The 19133-nt window shown below is 43.9% G+C and overlaps 1 protein-coding gene across 2 annotated transcripts in view; it reads left to right on the top strand.

Moving 5' to 3' along the window:
• The window catches only part of LOC137645659 (protein tramtrack, beta isoform-like), a 132835-nt gene extending 120763 nt beyond the window's left edge, over positions 1 to 12072 (top strand). Inside the window, exon 5 of one of the 2 annotated variants that reach the window (XM_068378494.1) lies at positions 11324 to 12072. In XM_068378494.1, the coding sequence (XP_068234595.1) occupies positions 11324 to 11593 (270 nt within the window). In that variant the 3' untranslated portion in view covers positions 11594 to 12072. The remainder of the gene's footprint in view (positions 1 to 11323) is intronic. The other variant, XM_068378497.1, reaches the window with a different exon arrangement.
• Positions 12073 to 19133: the final 7061 nt, after the last annotated feature.

Raw genomic sequence — 19133 nt, 5'->3', positions numbered from 1 at the left:
TTCTAACTGTACTGTCTTCTGTGAAGACCCGGTCAAAACTATGCATAACTTGGTTGAAGAAAAGTTTAGTCCTTCATTCTAAATTTTCCAGTGATTATGAAAATGTTATAAACTGTTTATATGGGTGAAAGCGTGTGTGTGAATCCAGGCCATAAAACAATGAAATCAGTTTTTTCAATATTAAACTTACCCGATGATCATATAGCTGTCAGCTCTGCTGCCCGACAAAAAAAACCTACGGGCGGAATACGCCAGCAATCGCTATACAGGTGGGGGTGTACATCAACAGCGCCATCTGTCGAGCAGGTACTCAAGTACTCGATGTCAACACAGAATCAATTTTCTCTCTGTCGTGCCACCGGCAAGACCTACTGAATACGCTCTTGTTTTCTGGATTGATTTTCACGTTATTTGGTGAAGTATTCATTTCTGGTTATTAGCTATCGCTGTGCAGAAGTTATCTTCAATACTTCCTTGCATTTTTTTTTGGATTTTGGATTATTTGTTGACGACTTGGATAGATTTTGAATTCCCCCCTTTGACTAATTCAAGATGTCTGACCCTTCTCAAGTCCCCAAGTACAGGAAATGTAGCGCTAGGGACTGTTCAAGGCGTCTTCCGAAGGCCTCTATCGATCCGCACACCGTTTGTTCCAATTGTAGGGGTAAAGCCTGTCAATTGGAAGATCGATGTGAGGAATGCGCTGGGCTTTCGGAATTCGGGTTTCAAGAATTCCTGAAATATGCACGTAGGCTAGAGAAGGATAGGATCAGGAGGAGTTCGTCTCGCTCAATTGATTTTTCCTCTCCCCATGCCCCTCAACCTATTCCTTCCCCTGTAGTGGTTGCACCCGACCCCCCTGCTAGCTCTCATCAACCTTCAATGGCAGATATGATGCGTGCCATCCAGGCTCTAGGTGAGAGAGTCGAGTCATTGGCGAATGACCGCAATCAACTCATGGCTGACGTCAGAGAGTTGAAAGGTAAAAGTGCAGTGGGAAGTGAAGTGAGTGTCAGTGCAGTGAAAAGTGTCAGTGTTACGCATGAGGGTGCGTCTGTTCGTGCCTGTCGTCCTCCCAGTCCGGGACCTCTTGATAGCTCCCAAGCCCAGGGGAGAAGCAATGTCGTACGACCAAAGGGTTCGACAGGCTTTAATCAGCGGACAGACGTACCCTCCGTGGTTTCGGACGTATCTCACATAGATCGTTCCACCCACAAGAAGACGAGTGAGCCCGTTCATTCCTCGTCTGCGGAAGAGGTTTCTCGACAGAAACGATGGACCAAGGTCTCACGGCCTCTTAAACGTAAGGTCCCTTCCGAGCTAATCCAACGGCCCAGGTGTAGCCACTGGGTCAGTTCGGACTCGCTGCAGTCCTCCGACGACTGCACACCTCCTAAGAGAGGCAAAGTGGTACCGCAACAGGCAGTAACTCCGTCTGTTGCCGCACCCGCTGTTTTAGACCCTCAGTCACAACGGACAGTAACTCCGTCTGTTTCCGCTTTTGTAGACCCTAAGTGGTCTTTGCTGCAGTCTATGCAGACTCAGTTAGCTGCTGTTATGCAGGAGTTTCGTGCGGAGAAGGTTGCCGCTGCACCCGTTAGCCCACAACCTGCCACGGTTGTGCGCCCAGCAGACGCTGAGGCTGCCTGCTCCCACACGCCAGCTGTGAGAGCTCCTCCACCCATGCGCAGTCGACCCTGCCAGACGCATGCTGACGTTCACAGACGCACGGAACCCTCCGTTGCCGTGCGTGAGCTACCACAACAACAGGAGGGTGGAGTTAGGCTGCCGTGTTTTGACGCGGTGCGTCAGCCTCCGCAACCCACGGTGGTCTCCGCTATCCTTCCACAGTCGGGAGTAGACTCTTTGCGCACCCACTCAGCTTTGGTTGTTGCCAGTTCTCAGACTGACCAACAGTGGCATGATGTTGGGTCCAGTGCAGCCACGCATGCACCCGTGCTGCCGGACTCAGCCGTCCAGCCCACTCCGTTGCCTCTTCCTCCTCAACATTCAGACGATGGTATCTCTGATGATGACGAAGCTGCACATCTTGACGACCAACACTCGGACATCGAAGAACCCAAGACTACGCCTCCCTCCTTAGACTTTAGGAAAGTGCTTGCGCTGTTCAAGGATTTATATCCGGATCAGTTTGTGTCTGCAGCACCACGCTCGCCTCCCTCTGAGTTCGCTTTAGGCATGCAGTCTGCAGCACCTGCCTTTACGAAGCTCGTACTCGCTCGCTCATCCAAGAGAGCTTTAAGGGTACTGGGAGAGTGGTTGCAGTCCAAGAAGCAACTTGGGAAGACATCCTTCATGTTTCCCCCGGTCAAGCTTGCTTCCAGATCTAGCGTCTGGTATGCCACGGGAGAAGTTCTCGGCTTGGGAGTTCCTGCCTCTGCCCAGGGCGACTTCTCAAGTCTGGTAGACTCTCCCCGCAGGCTGGCTATGAGACGCTCCAAGATTTGCTGGACTCCTTCGGATATGGACCATCTGATGAAGGGAGTTTTCCGCGCATTCGAAGTCTTTAACTTCTTGGACTGGTGTTTGGGAGCGTTGAGCAGGAAGACCTCCCCTTCTGATAAGGAAACTTCCATGCTCATCATGTCCGGCATGGACAAAGCCATACGGGATGGTTCTAGTGAGCTTGCGGCTTCTTTCGTGTCTGGGGTTCTCAAGAAGCGAGATCACCTTTGCTCCTTCTTGTCAGCTTGAGTCACCCCATGTCAAAAGTCGGAGCTTATGTTTGCTCCACTCTCGAAGTGTCTCTTCCCTGAAGAGTTGATCAAGGAGATTGCTGCCTCCTTGATCCAGAAAGACACCCATGACCTGGTGGCGTCATCCGCACGCAAAGCCACCCCTTTGCCCTCCGTACCTAGACCTAGGATGGACACTCCAGCGTCAAGGTTCATTCCGCCCTTTCGTGGCAGAGCCTCCAGCAGAGGAGGTGCTCGTGCCGGAAGTCAACGTGGGAGTAAGAAGAAGGGTTCCAAGTCCTCTAGAGGCAGAGTCTGACTGCCACCTTCTTCAGACAGCAGTGGGAGCCAGGCTCAAGAACTACTGGCAGGCCTGGGAGAACAGGGGCGCAGACGCACAGTCTGTGAAGTTACTCAGGGAGGGGTACAAGATTCCATTCTTACGCAAGCCCCCTCTAGCAACAACTCCCATCGACCTCTCTCCCAGGTACAGAGAGGAGGACAAGAGACTAGCTTTACAGCAAGAGGTGTCTCTCTTACTACAAAAGGGAGCGGTAGTCATAGTCCGGGACCATCAATCCCCGGGCTTCTACAACCGCCTCTTCTTAGTGCCGAAGAAGACAGGAGGGTGGAGACCGGTGCTAGACGTCAGTTCTCTGAATGTCTTTGTCACAAAACAGACGTTCACCATGGAGACGACAAAGTCGGTTCTAGCATCGGTCAGGAAGGAAGATTGGATGGTCTCGTTAGACCTAAAGGACGCTTACTTTCACGTCCCCATCCACCCAGATTCCCAACCTTTGCTAAGGTTCGTTTTCGGGAAGGTTGTATACCAGTTCCAAGCCCTGTGCTTTGGCCTAAGCACGGCACCTCTAGTTTTTACCAAACTGATGAGGAATATTGCCAAATTCCTACATTTAGCAAACATCAGAGCCTCCCTCTATTTGGACGACTGGCTTTTAAGAGCTGCGTCAAGTCGTCGCTGTCTGGAGAATCTACAGTGGACTCTAGATCTGACTAAGGAATTGGGTCTCCTGGTCAATATAGAAAAGTCCCAACTCGTCCCATCCCAAACTATAGTATACCTAGGAATGGAGATTCAGAGTCAAGCTTTTCGGGCTTTTCCGTCGGCCCCCAGAATCAGTCAAGCCCAAGAATGCATCCAGTCCATGCTAAAGAAGGACCGATGTTCAGTCAGACAGTGGATGAGTCTGATAGGGACGCTTTCATCACTGGACCAGTTCATCGCGTTAGGGAGACTCCACCTCCGCCCCCTTCAATTTCACTTAGCTGCTCACTGGAGAAAGGACAAGTCGCTAGAAGCGGTCTCGGTTCCTATTTCCGAGAAGATGAAGTCGTCACTGACTTGGTGGAAGAACAACATTCTCCTCAGGGAGGGTCTGCCACTGGCTGTTCAGACCCCCGACCACCTTCTCTTCTCGGACGCATCGGACACGGGCTGGGGTGCGACGTTGGACGGTCGGGAATGCTCGGGCACGTGGAATGCGGTTCAAAGCGAGTTGCACATCAACTGCAAGGAGCTACTGGCAGTTCATCTGGCCTTGAGAAGCTTCAAGTCCCTCCTTCTAGGCAAGGTGGTGGAGGTGAACTCCGACAACACCACAGCCCTGGCGTACATCTCCAAGCAAGGAGGGACTCATTCGATGATGTTGTACGAGATCGCAAGGGACCTCCTCACCTGGTCAAGAGATCGAAACATATCCCTTGTAACGAGGTTCATTCAAGGCGACATGAATGTCATGGCAGACCGCCTCAGCCGGAAGGGTCAAATCATCCCAACAGAGTGGACCCTTCACAAGAATGTATGCAACAGACTATGGGCATTGTGGGGCCAGCCCACCATAGACCTGTTCGCAACCTCGATGACCAAGAGGCTCCCAATTTATTGTTCACCGATTCCGGACCCAGCAGCAGTTCACATAGATGCCTTTCTTCTGGATTGGTCCCATCTAGACCTTTATGCGTTCCCCCCGTTCAAGATTGTCAACAGAGTACTGCAGAAGTTCGCCTCTCACGAAGGGACAAGGTTGACGTTGGTTGCTCCCCTCTGGCCCGCGAGAGAATGGTTCACCGAGGTACTGCAATGGCTAGTAGACGTTCCCAGAACACTTCCTCTAAGAGTGGACCTTCTACGTCAGCCGCATGTAAAGAAGGTACACCCAAGCCTCCACGCTCTTCGTCTGACTGCCTTCAGACTATCGAAAGACTCTCGAGAGCTAGAGGCTTTTCGAAGGAGGCAGCCAGAGCGATTGCTAGAGCTAGGAGGACATCCACTCTCAAAGTCTACCAGTCGAAGTGGGAAGTCTTCCGAAGCTGGTGCAAGTCCAAATCAGTATCCTCAACCAGTACCTCTGTAACTCAGATAGCTGACTTCCTTTTATACCTAAGGAAAGAAAGATCCCTTTCAGCTCCCACGATCAAGGGTTACAGAAGTATGTTGGCAGCAGTCTTCCGTCACAGAGGCTTAGATCTTTCCAACAACAAAGATCTACAGGACCTCCTTAAGTCTTTTGAGACCTCGAAGGAGCGTCGGTTGGCCACACCAGGTTGGAACTTAGACGTGGTACTAAGGTTCCTTATGTCAGCAAGGTTCGAACCACTTCAATCAGCCTCTTTTAAAGATCTCACGTTGAAAACTCTTTTCCTCGTCTGCTTAGCAACAGCTAAAAGAGTCAGTGAGATACACGCCTTCAGCAGGAACATTGGATTTACATCTGAAACGGCTACATGTTCCTTACAGCTTGGTTTCTTAGCCAAAAACGAACTTCCTTCTCGTCCTTGGCCCAAATCGTTCGATATTCCAAGCCTTGCTAATTTGGTTGGAAATGAACAAGAAAGAGTACTATGCCCGGTAAGAGCTCTTAAGTACTATTTGAAACGGACTAAGCCATTACGTGAACAATCAGAAGCTTTATGGTGTGCCATTAAGAAACCTTCTTTACCAATGTCAAAGAATGCAGTTTCTTATTATATCAGACTTTTAATTCGAGAAGCTCATTCCCATCTGAATGAGGAGGACCATGCTTTGCTGAAGGTAAGGACACATGAAGTTAGAGCTGTCGCAACTTCAGTGGCCTTCAAACAAAACAGATCTCTGCAGAGTGTAATGGATGCAACCTATTGGAGAAGCAAGTCAGTGTTCGCATCATTTTACCTTAAAGATGTCCAGTCTCTTTACGAGAACTGCTACACCCTGGGACCATTCATAGCAGCGAGTGCAGTAGTGGGTGAGGGCTCAGCCACTACATTCCCATAATCCCATAACCTTTTTAATCTTTCTCTTGAAATGCTTTTTATTGTTGTTTTTTGGGTTGTCCGGAAGGCTAAGAAGCCTTTCGCATCCTGGTTGATTTGGCGGGTGGTCAAATTCTTTCTTGAGAAGCGCCTAGATTAGAGGTTTTGATGAGGTCCTTTAGTATGGGTTGCAGCCCTTCATACTTCAGCTCCTAGGAGTCGCTCAGCATCCTGTGAGGATCGCGAGGCTCAGTAAGGAAGACGTACTTAAAAAGGCAGAGTAATTGTTCAAGTCGACTTCCTTACCAGGTACTTATTAATTTTATGTTTGTTATTTTGAATAACTGCTAAAATGAAATACGGAATACTTAGCTCTTAATGTTAACATATATGCTGGTCTCTACCCACCCCCCTGGGTGTGAATCAGCTATATGATCATTGGGTAAGTTTAATATTGAAAAATGTTATTTTCATTAGTAAAATAAATTTTTGAATATACTTACCCGATGATCATAAATTAAAGGACCCACCCTTCCTCCCCAATAGAGACCCAGTGGACCGAGGAGAAAATTGGTTCTGTGTTGACATCGAGTACTTGAGTACCTGCTCGACAGATGGCGCTGTTGATGTACACCCCCACCTGTATAGCGATCGCTGGCGTATTCCGCCCGTAGGTTTTTTCTGTCGGGCAGCAGAGCTGACAGCTATATGATCATCGGGTAAGTATATTCAAAAATTTATTTTACTAATGAAAATAACATAATTTAGATTAAGTCAAAGATTGATGATGAAGGATGATTATTGTTAATTCAAAGAATCTGAAATGCAAAATTAATGAAATAATTGATTTCTTGGTGCAAAGAAATTTTTTTTGCTGAAGCAGGGATTGAAAGTTCCATTATGATCAAGCTATGATTACGAGTAATTAAGAATTTATGTTGAAGTGAGGCTGAATGTATTGTAAGAAAATGGTTTGAGTATTTCCTATTTCAATTATGAATTGATAGTTGTTGATGATTTAGGAAGTCAAATGTATTTGAATTAGTAATGAAAGGGGAAGTCTTTCCCTTACAGAATGTCAAGCTTGTTATATATCTAAGCTGGCTGTAGAATTTTTATATAGTTGCTTTCTTTTCCTGTTTGTCCTTTAGAATGATGAATGCACTCCAAATAAATCATTAGCTTTTAGAATATTTACTTCAAAAAATTGCATTTCAAAGTTGTATTCATGTTCCACAAAGTTGTTGTGCTGAAGTCAGTCTTATTACTTATGTTCATTTACCAAAAATTACAGCCTGAACGCATGTATGGGTTATATCTGCTTGATTAATGAAAGTTGTTAATTGTAAAAAGGAAAGAATGTGTAATGCATGTGGCAGCATGATTGCGGAGGGGACAACTGGCTGTTAATCATAAAGGAACACTTATAACTCTTTAGCCAAAACAGAATTGTGTGAAACAAGGTAACAGTAATATGTCTTTCATTGGATGACTAATCATTTACATTCTCACATATATGATAAGGAAATATTTTTAGGGTCATCTCAATACAAAATGGAAAATTGAATGATGAGTTTTCTGCCATTATTAGTCATTTTATCCCGAGAATAGGGGACATTTTCATAAATTGTATTTAATGACATTTTTATATTTGTCCACGAAGATATAGGTTCATATTTTTTTATCTGTCATTTACCAGGGATAACTTTTCTTTTAAGCTGGAAGTCAGGAAAGTTTTGCGTATAAGAACCACATGCTTGTTATTAACCCCAACCTGTATGTTTAGAATGTATATTGTAATCAATTTTGGGATGTGAGGTCATGGTGCTATTTAATTCAAAGTATATCTCTTCTGTTCATTTTCTCCAGCTGTGAGATATATAAGGTTATCATGAAGTTTTGATAAGAATTAGTTGGTCTTTGTTATTGAAAGTTTGTACAGTATTTGGGATTCAAACAAAGTTTACCATGTTTTTGCTAAGATAAGGGAAAACATATTTTAATAGATTTATTTTTTATTATTCATGTCTGAAGAATGTATATTATTTATATGATAGTCCTTTAATAGGAAACTTTCTATGTCTACCGTCTTAAGTGGACATGCTTTATACCAGTGAGCTCTAGTCAGAGGAGAGACTTTAAGCAAAGATTCTGATATACTTTTGGTAAAGCCAAGTTTTTTATGCCACAGGTTTTATTCCGCTCCTAATTCATCTGTGGTGATGGAGATTGGAAATGGTTTTAGTTTAGAAGTCTTCTAATCATTGTTCTTGTTTTATTGTACAGTCAGTGCTGAATAAAACTGAGGTATGCTCTTGGAGTTTCTTTTGGATTTTATTTTTTTCTTATCCATGCAATTCGTTTTAATGATTTATTTATAGAAAAGGATGGTGGGAATATGACCTTTCAGGAAGTTAATGATGATAACATGGTTGATCTTACGCATAAATTTTGATATTAGAACTGATTTGTGATGTAGCCTGTAAATCATAATGCTTACTTACCTCATACAAACTCTGTAGAATTATTAGATAAGCCATGGGGCTTACATGGCATCCAAGTGTAAAATTGTGGAGGATAGATATGCTAAGATATATACAAAGATTGAATTTTAAAGATGAGAAGGAATTTGTCTTATTTTTAAAAAAGATTTGATGGTTTTAAAAATGTCTTTATGTCATTTCCCACTTTTGTGTATTTTTCTAGAAGCATCATTGAATTACAGTATAGTACATGAATAAAATATGTTGTTTGCTATTCTATTCATGTTGAAAAGTATTTTATGATAGATTTACTTTTGAATAAAGAATTGTCTGATAAATCCACATACTGTATGTCTTTTTAGAGTCTGATTTGTTGTTTTTCTTACATAATTCTGTATTTAATATTAAGTCATTTTAATCCAGAAAGCAGTCGGAAATGCATGAAAATTCATACATCAAGATTTGAAAAGAAAAACGGTTACTAAAAACGTTAAGCGCATTAAGCATTTCATGAGTAAAGTCCTCATAGTATGCTTTTGTGAAATCTATGGAACTGGTTCTCAGTCTGTTTAAAAAGATTAAGGATTGAATGACATGATTTTCAAGAGAATTAATTCATATCCATACATTACGCCGACTCCTGACTATTTTTGTTGTTGAAATTTTATATAGGAAAACAAAGTAAATGAAGCAATGTTGATGAAAATATATGCTCTGAAGTTCACATACTTATGTCAAAAACCTTCAAGTAAGCTTATTAATTAAATAAAAACAATCTCTCTAACCCTGAAAAATTTATCAATAAATTCTCAAAATACCTCTTCATAGAAGGAATTATATGAATGAGAAAAAGACTGGATCATGAATGCTTTGGTTTGATAATTGCCTCATAGAAGACTCGGTATCCCATCTGCTACGATTGAGACATTACTCACAATGTCCACTGAAAATACTTTCATATATTCATCTTTCAGGCTCCAGGAAAAGTTTCAAAGGAACCAAAAGGTAAAAGGTACATTAATATATATATACATATATACATATATATATATATATATATATATATATATATATATATATATATATATGTATGTATATATATATTATATATTATATATATACATATACAGTATATATATTACTGTATATACATACATACATACATATATATATATATATATATATATATATATATATATATATATATATATATATATATATATATTTCAAATAAGCCATATATATTAATACATTAAAGTCTGGATTCTCTTAACGACCTCGGGATCAGAGCCCCAGGCGGAACCGCCCAAAGACTATGATATTGGACCGGCGGGGATTTGAACCCTCGTCCAGGATATCTGTATGCCATTGGCATACAGATATCCTGGACGAGGGTTCAAATCCCCGCCGGTCCGATATCATAGTCTTTGGGCGGTTCCGCCTGGGGCTCTGATCCCGAGGTCGTTAAGAGAATCCAGACTTTAATGTATTAATATATATGGCTTATTTGAAATATGAAAGAAACACGTTTAAATGTGCAAAAATTTATCATATATATATATATATATATATATATATATATATATATAATATATATATATATATATATATATATATATATATATATATATACCTGTATATATATATATATATATATATATATATATATATAATATATATATATATATATATATATATATATATATATAATATATATATATATATATATATATATATATATATATATATGTGTGTGTGTGTGTGTGTGTGTGTGTGCGTGTGTGTATATGTATATATATATATATATATATATATATATATATATATATATATATATATATATATATATATACAGTATATACAGAGAGAGAGAGAGAGATTATATGGAAGAGTTATATATGGTGTAGGTTTACCGCTATTCCAGAGATAACTGATAATTGGTGCCTCCAATTTAATGTCCACCGTTGATCATGAGGTTTGATCTTGACCTTTTTTCAGTGCTAGAGTCTTTAATTTTTAAAAGCTTGGAGAATTTTGGGTAAAATTCTCCTCTTGGCTCTGAGATTGAAGTTTTAATACTCATTTTTTCATCTTTACCGTGTTATGGTAAAACCTGAATGGTTAGCTTCATCAATCGAAGGATGGCACAGATAATTATTTATTTTAATCTTGTGCAACTTAATAACCATGATCATCTTTGTTAGACTGACAGTCAATTATCCCTTTCAGCCTTTTATCTACTTATACTGTTCATTAGTAGATTTTTTATTGATTTTTTTTTATTTATGTTTCAGATATGAATGGGATGATATATTGTGTGCAATTGCTTATTTATATAATTACCCCAATGTCAAAATTTGAAATATCTTTGAGAGGTGTAGTGACAAACTGTCCTTTGTATCTTTTGTGTAGCCTTAAGCACAACAACAGGGCTTACACTGCTGCCAAAATTTATAAATTAAAAAATGATAGATTGCCTCCGAAAATGTCAACATTTTCAAAATGCTTTAGGTATATCGTGTAGAATGGGATAGTGCTGGGTATTCTGTTATGAAGATATTTGAATAGTATCCTGTAATCTGTATGGGTAACTTTAAAGAATTGTATTTAAATAGTACCCTAAAGAACTATCATGATATTTACTTAGCTTCATGTATCTTTCCCGTTAAGTTTGAGAAGCAGAAGGAATAGAACTTTCTTTGGAAATATATTCTCCGATTTTCATTAGGAAGGAAAATCTTTTCATCTTAAATCCTTACACATACTTTGAGGGGTAGACTATTATAAATTGTGTTATATTGAATTTCTTGGTTTTTACTATATTTAGATATCGATAAGTATTTCTCCTATTTAATCTCGTGACTCAACTCAAATTCTTAATTTTTGCAGGATATACCTCTACCCAACTGGAAATGGAACCATGAAAATCACCAGTGTCCCCATTGCTATCGATATTTCACTGACCGGTACAAGAGAGATCGTCATCTGTTAATCCACACAGGAGAAAAGCCCTTCCAGTGTCCCTTCTGTCAGTACCGAGCTTCCAGGAAGGACCCTGTAATCAGACACGTCAAATTCAAACACGCTCGCCAGTTTGCCGAAATGTGCCACGCTTCGACAGTCACTAATGCTAACATGTCTTCTGACCTCCCTTCATAAACTCTCAAATTCTCTCATAGTCATACGTTATACATTACCACCACCAGTGAATTTTAATCCAATTGAAATAAAGAAAATTTAATTTCTTTTCAATTGCCATTCATGTTTTTAAAGTAGCAATAATATATTTTAAGTTATCTTAATGTCATATACTACTTCTAGTTGCCAAATAATCTCAGATAGAAATTATTGTAGCCATATATTTTTTCATTTATGTAGAATTGTTACACTACCATGAGTTTCCCACCATAGGGATATGACATGTAAATTTCTAGTATTGCTGCACTGCAGCAGAATACCTAACTAACCATTTTGTATAGTTAGAGTACTCAAACAGTCACGCTGGTTTTATATGTTGCATGTGAAACAGGTGAACATTTATTTATACAGCTTATATATATATTTGTTCCAACACAGAGTACTTACCTAGAACTACTTTCTTAGGAGTTACTGGTAACTCTTCCCAACCGACCAGAATTTTGTGTAGTTTACCCTATTCCCATTTTCTATGGGTGACCTCAGGCGGAGTGATACGCGCCCTGAGGCGACCCGGGGTCAGAGAGCGTGCTAGTTCAGGTCATGCTCCTCAGTAAGTTTCTGGACGCGACGTGATTCACATCCCACCGCGCTCTCTCTTACCCAGTGCGACCCTTTGTGTTTACCATGTGGTTCCTGTGCCCGTATCCTTACCCCTTTCCCTTGTGTCCTTGTGTCTCTTGGTGTTAGTGTTTTCATTATGGAGCATCCACGCCGTTGCCCTGGGCCTGTGGCCGGTAAGTCTAGTGCGGCTTTCCTTTCGAAGCCCGAGGTTGACCCACACTCATGTTGTTCGTCATGTAGGGGCAAAGTGTGCTCCCCTACCGCCACGTGTTCGGAGTGCGAGTCTTGGGGCGAGATTCAGTGGGTCCTTTATGGGACTAAGAAGAAGTCGGCCAAGAAATCGCCCAAGAAAGCTACTGCGTCCTCTGCTTTGGTGTCCCCGGATGCCTCGTCGGAACGTGGTTCCCTTCCATCTTCCCCTACCCAGAGTAGGGGTCGAGGTAAGTCCGTTGCGGGGAAGCGGCCCATTGTCCTTCCCCAAGAGTCTGAATTACCTGTGGGGGAAGCTTCTGATGTATTACAGGCATGTGTGGGGCCTGAGGGAAGTGCGGGAGAGTGTGTGGGAGGCAAGTTCTGGGTGCCCGCAGGGCCCGTCTCTACCGAAGACCTGATGTGGGGGAAGTCAGGTACTACCTCTTCTCCCCCATCTTGGGCATGTGTTTCAGGTACTTCGGCCGCCGGGGGTGATGCCGAGAAAGGCCATTCGTCAAATTCAGACCCCGTCGTTTGGGATATCCCTAGAACACCCTGCAGGTCACCCTTCAGACTAGAAGAGGAGTTTGACCATTGGATCGTCCGCAAGAACGTTCCTCGGTCCCCCCAGCGCCCTCGGCGACTCTTCCGCCCGTCTTCATGCAGCCTGCGGAAACAGAGGTTCGGCATGGAGTAGCCCCCGCGGAGTTGGACGCCTCAGGTGGTTCGGCTGATTCCCTTTCCTCCTCCTCGTCTTCCTCGTTCGTAGATTCATCTTCAGAGGACGATTCCAGGTCTGCAAGGAGGAAGCGCGAGAGGTTCAGGAAGAAGAAGTCCCGCTCCCGTTCAAGACAGAAGAAGAAGGAGTCCAGACCATCTAAGAAGGCGAAGAGGAGTAAGTCTAAGGATTGGGTGAGTATCACGGTGCCCCGGAGCGAGCTGTTTAAGGTCACCACAGCCGCGGCCGCTTCCGGGTGGCTCCCTAGAACCTCGTCCTCACCGTCTCTCCCCTCCTGCTCCTCCTACGGACAAGAACCTCACCGAGGGAGGCCTTTCCAAGCTCCCTGTGAGCCACCGAAGTTGACGAAGGCCTCCGCTGCCCCTACTCTGCGGAGGGAGGCGCTCCGTCAAGTGGAAGGCGTTACGCCAGCCGCGGGCTCCTTGGCTGACTTCATTAAGTTCCAAGGGCGCCCTTCGGCCAGGGATATTCCCACAGATACGAGGATGCCCGCAGGGCAAGGTAATCCCATGACGGATACCTTCGCCTCTGCAGGTCCGCCCGTGACACGGGCAGGCCCATCCAACGTTGCTCTCCCTACCGTCACCGATGATACTCGTGCGGAGCGACGGGTGACGGAGGCCCTGGTGGAAGGAGGGGAGTGCTCGTCCGATGACATCTCCTCCTACCGCAAAGTGTTGGCCCTCATACGACGGCACCATAGGCTGGATGAACCAATGGCCACCACTGAACAGGCCTGGCTCTCCGGACTTAGCAGGTTGGTGGAGAACCCTATTCAGCAAAAGCCCTCCTTAGCTCTACCCTTAGCTCCTGACGTAAGGCTGGGTATGGAGCATGTTGATAACTTCCTGGACGGCCTGGCGGACGCCTCTAGGAGTCAAAGTGCCTCGAAGCTGCTTTCGGGACTGAAGGCACAGAAGTGGTTATACGTGCCGGAAGGTCGTCGGGGAGGACCCCGCGCGACGGAGACAGCCATCACCTCGTTGAACCAGGGTGCCGCTGAAGACAGAGCGTCCACAGCCCCTGTGTGTTTTTCCCCGTCGGAGACCTCCATGATGGAGGACATGGCCCAGGACCTAGTCTACGTGTCCTCCTGGTTGGACTGGTGGGCCTGCACGTTAGTTGGCTTTCAGGCCTCTCATGATTTGTCCCTGCCTGAGAACCAAACCTTACTGAGAGAGCTAATTAGCTCAGGGGGCAAGGCCCTAAAATTTTTATCCTATCAATCTCTCTCCCAGGCTACCAATTGGGTCCTGAGGAAGAGAGACACTATTCTTAGCAAACTAGTGAGGAAACTCCCGGACCGAGAAGCAAGGAAATTGAGAAACTCCTCAATCTGGGACGAGGCTATCTTTCCCCTTAAGTTGGTTGACGAGACGATGGAACGGGTGAGGAAGATGAAGGACATGGGAGACCATAGACCTCCCCCTATGAGGCGCCCACCTCCCAGTAGGCTCTCTGTGGACGGCCCTCACACTTCCCGTTCCTCTCCAGCCCAGCCTAGAGGAGAGCCACCTGCGGCTCCCTGACTGCAATCAACTCAGCCCCCCCCCCCCCCCCCCCCCCCGTAGAGGTGCCACGGCACCCCAGTCTAACTTTAGACCATCCTACGAGAACTCAAAAAGAGGTCGGTCCGGACGCCCCTCAAGAAGGAGATAGGAGGCGAGGCCCCCTACCCCTACAGGAGCCTCAGGTGGGGGGATGCCTCAGACACTCTTGGCAAGCATGGCGGGATTACGGTGCGGATCCATGGACGGTAACAATCCTGAGGGAAGGTTACAGACTACCCTTCTTAGCGGAACCTACCCGCTTATTCCAGCCCTTCAGGCGGAGTGGCTGATTCCCAAGGACCCCTTGAAACGGGCAGCTCTGCAGGAACAAGTGTCGTCCATGATCTCCAAGGGAGCGTTGGAACTAGTCGAAGAGCCCGGCCCGGGGTTCTACAGCAGGCTCTTCCTAGTGGAAAAGGCGACAGGAGGATGGAGGCCAGTAGTAGACCTGTCGGCCCTTAACAAGTTTGTGGCGAAAACCGAGTTCAAGATGGACACTGCCAAGACAGTGTTGGCCGCCTTGAGGGAAGGGGACTTCATGATATTCCTGGACCTCAAGGATGCCTACTTCCAAATCCCCGTCCATCCCGCCAGCAGGAAGTTTCTCAGGATAAAGTGGGATTCCCGAGTGCTACAATTCAAGACCCCTTGCTTCGGACTGTCGACGGCTCCTCAAGTGTTTACAAGAGTCTTCACGACAGTCTCCGTATGGGCTCACGAGCAGGGCATCCGTCTGATCCGGTACCTGGACGATTGGTTGCTTCATTCAGCCTCAAAGGAGGAATTGAAGGAACAAGGCGAGAAGTTACTTCGTCTCTGCGAGGAGTTGGGTATCACGGTCAACGTAGAGAAGTCCCAGCCGATCCCCTCCACCAGGATGACCTACTTGGGGATGGTCCTGGATACCCGGGTAGTGAGGGCCTTCTCCTTGTTGGAGAGGTTGGAGAACCTAGAGCGAGTTCTGCAACCCTTTCTGTTGGACCTACCCAAGAGGGCCAAGGATTGGCAGAGGTTGCTGGGCCACCTAGTGTCCTTGGAAAAGTTAGTGCCACAAGGGAGACTCAAACTTCGAGCGGTGCAGTGGAACCTGAAGGAACATTGGACCCAGGGGAGAAATCCCCACAAACTAGTTCCGGTCTCCCCAGAAACGAAGGTAGTCTTGCAGTGGTGGCACGACAGGAGGAACACCGAGCTGGGGATGCCCTTCGCCCCCGACCCTCCGGAAGTCCTATTGTTTAAGGATGCGTCGAAGGAAGGTTGGGGCGCTCACCTACTTGACCAATCGACAGAGGGAAAATGGTTGAGCGAAGAAGCAAAGCACCACATAAACGTGCTAGAGATGATGGCTGTGCTGAGGGCGAGTTGAGAATTCGTTCATCTCCTCCGGGGGAACACGGTAGCGTTGATGGTGTATCTCAGGGACGATTTGGGCTCTTTCTTTCCAGCAATAAAAGGAGTGAGGGCAGCGTTAGGTCAAGTCTTCCTCCTGAAGGGCATTGACTTGGGATCATCCTGGCACATCTCGATGCTCATCAGGAGTTTTGAGCAGTCATGTCCCCCACAGGAGGTGAGGGTACCGCAGTGGGACCTAGCCATAGTACTCAAAGTCCTGTCAGAACCTCCCTTTGAGCCCCTCAAGGACATCCTGGATAAGGAACTCACCCTCAAAACGGTCTTCCTCTTAGCCCTTTCTTCGGCGAAGAGGGTTAGTGAGTTGCACGGATTATCGTACGAGGTTTCACACTCAAAAGGATGGCTGGAGGCCTCCTTTCGGTTCGTCCCTAACTTTGTGGCCAAAACGCAGAACCCAGCCTGTTGGGATCCTCGGTTCGAAGGCTTTTCGGTCCCAGCGATCCCTAGGTCGGACAACCCTAAAGACTTACTCTTATGCCCTGTCAGAGCAGTAAGAAAATACCTTGAAAGGACTTCCAGGCTCCGACCGGAGATCAAGAGCTTATTCGTCTCAACCGGTCAGGTGAAGAAACCAGTCTCTAAGAACTCAATCTCCTTTAGGTTGCGACAGGTGATCAAGAGAGCTTATGATGTTTCGGGAATCCCTCCTCCAGGTAGGCCAAGGCAACATGATATTAGGGGTCTAGGCACCTCCCTGGCGTTTGAGAAGAACATGGCCGTGGGCCAAATTCTGAAAGCGGGTACCTGGTCCAGACAGTCCACTTTCACGGAACATTACCTGAAGGACTGCTCTAGGAAATCCTTGGACAGGTTCAACCTTGGCCCAGTCATATCAGCCCTGCAAAATATTTAAAGGTCATGGCCCCAGGGAAACCGGGGTTGGTAGGCCATGAGACACACGTTCATCCCTTACCTTTCCCCCTTATCATCCTTTCCCTTACCCTTAATCCCCAGCGTGGGCGTGAATCAAGAGGCCCTGGCGGCCAGGATATACGTCTTCAACAAGAAATACGTCTCAGAAGTAATGGTTCAGAGGTAAGCCACTTAGACACTAAGTTAGTTTTTTGGGTAGTTTCCCCTATTTTCATTCAGTTTCTAGTGGAGGTCATCGGAACCTAGTTCCCCTTCGTGGTGCCCCCTTTTTCGCCCGATCGTGCTCCTAAACCGTCAGACCCTAGTCCTTGCAGGACACTCCCTCCTCCTAAAGTTTAAGTCTCCTAAGAAAGTAGTTCTAGGTAAGTATATGTTGGAACAAATCACAAATTTTTAAGTAATTTGTATTTTTCCTAACATATTTACCTAGAACTACTTTCGGGTTATGGCCCGCCCATCCTTCCCCGAGGGTCCTGCAGGGTTGAGGAGAACCCTTTTAGGCTACGAAACTTACGGAGGAGCACGACCTGAACTAGCACGCTCTCTGACCACGGGTCGCCTCGGCGCGTATCACTCCGCCTGAGGTCACCCATAGAAAATGGGAATAGGGTAAACTACACAAAATTCTGGTCGGTTGGGAAGAGTTACCAGTAACTCCTAAGAAAGTAGTTCTAGGTAAGTATGTTAGGAAAAATACAAATTACTTAAAAATTTGTGATATATATATATATATATATATATATATATATATATATATATATATATATATATATATATATATATATATATATATATATATATATAAACTGTATATATATATATATATATATATATATATATATATATATATATATATATATATTATATATATATAGATATATATATATATATATATATATATATATATATATTTATTTATATATAGAGAGAGAGTATCTATTGCTGAAACATGTCATGAATTTAATAGTCCCCATTGTGGAGAAAGGATCAGAGGAATGAGACACTGACTAAGCATATTTATATAGCCATAACTCTTCTTGACCCAGAAAAGAGGTATGACAATGCAAAAGCATTTAGTTGATGTATTGTTATTCTGATTCTTCCAGCTATATATATATATACATATATATATATATATATATATATATATATATATATATATATATATATATATATACTGTATATATATATATATATATATATATATATATATATATATATATATATATATATATATATATATATATTATATATATACAGTATATATGTATGCAAAATTTATCATTAATCGAATGCCAAGTAACAAACTACCAATTAGCTACGATGGTGAAGATGGGTTGATTTCAATTCAAAGTATAAAAAAACCTGAATTTGACAGGTATAAATACAGAAGTATTATCTTAGACTTTTATCTTTCTTCATGGCCAAGTGGTAAGTCACTGTCTATATAAGCTTACTGGACCAGGGTTCGACTCCCGGCCGGTCACAAGCTTTTGTCTTTGTGTGATTTCACCTGGGGTTCTGATCCCGAGGTCGTTAAGAGAATCCAGACATTAATGTATCAAAAATATATGACTTATTTGAATATGAAAAAACACTTCTAAATGTGCAAAATTTATTACTAATCGAATGCCAAGTAACAAACTACCAATTAGCTACGATGGTGAAGATGGGTTGATTTCAATTCAAAGTATAAAAAACCTGAATTTGACAGGTAAAAGTACAGAAGTATTTTCTTAGACTTTTATCTTTCTTCATGGCCAAGTGGTAAGTCACTGTCTAAATAAGCTTGCCAGACCAGGGTTCGACTCCCGGCCGGTCACAAGCTTTTGTCTTTGTGTGATTTCACCTGGGGCTCTGATCCCGAGGTCGATAAGAGAATCCAGACATTAATGTATCAAAAATATATGACTTATTTGAATATGAAAAAACATGTCGAAATGTGCAAAATTTATCATTAATCGAATGCCAAGTAACAAACTACCAATTAGCTACGATGGTGAAGATGGGTTGTTTTCAATTCTAAGTACAAAAACCTGAATTCGACAGGTATAAGTACAGAAGAATTGTCATTGACTTTTATCTTTCTTTGTGGCCAAGTGATAAGTCACTGTCTATACAAGCTTGCCGGACCAGGGTTCGACTCCCGGCCGGTCACAAGTTCTTGTCTTCG

The sequence above is a fragment of the Palaemon carinicauda genome, chromosome 8 (assembly GCF_036898095.1).
Source record: "Palaemon carinicauda isolate YSFRI2023 chromosome 8, ASM3689809v2, whole genome shotgun sequence".
NCBI lineage: Eukaryota > Metazoa > Arthropoda > Malacostraca > Decapoda > Palaemonidae > Palaemon > Palaemon carinicauda.
The sequence above is the reverse complement of the archived record's forward strand: the minus strand, read 5'-3'. Positions and strand labels throughout refer to the sequence as shown.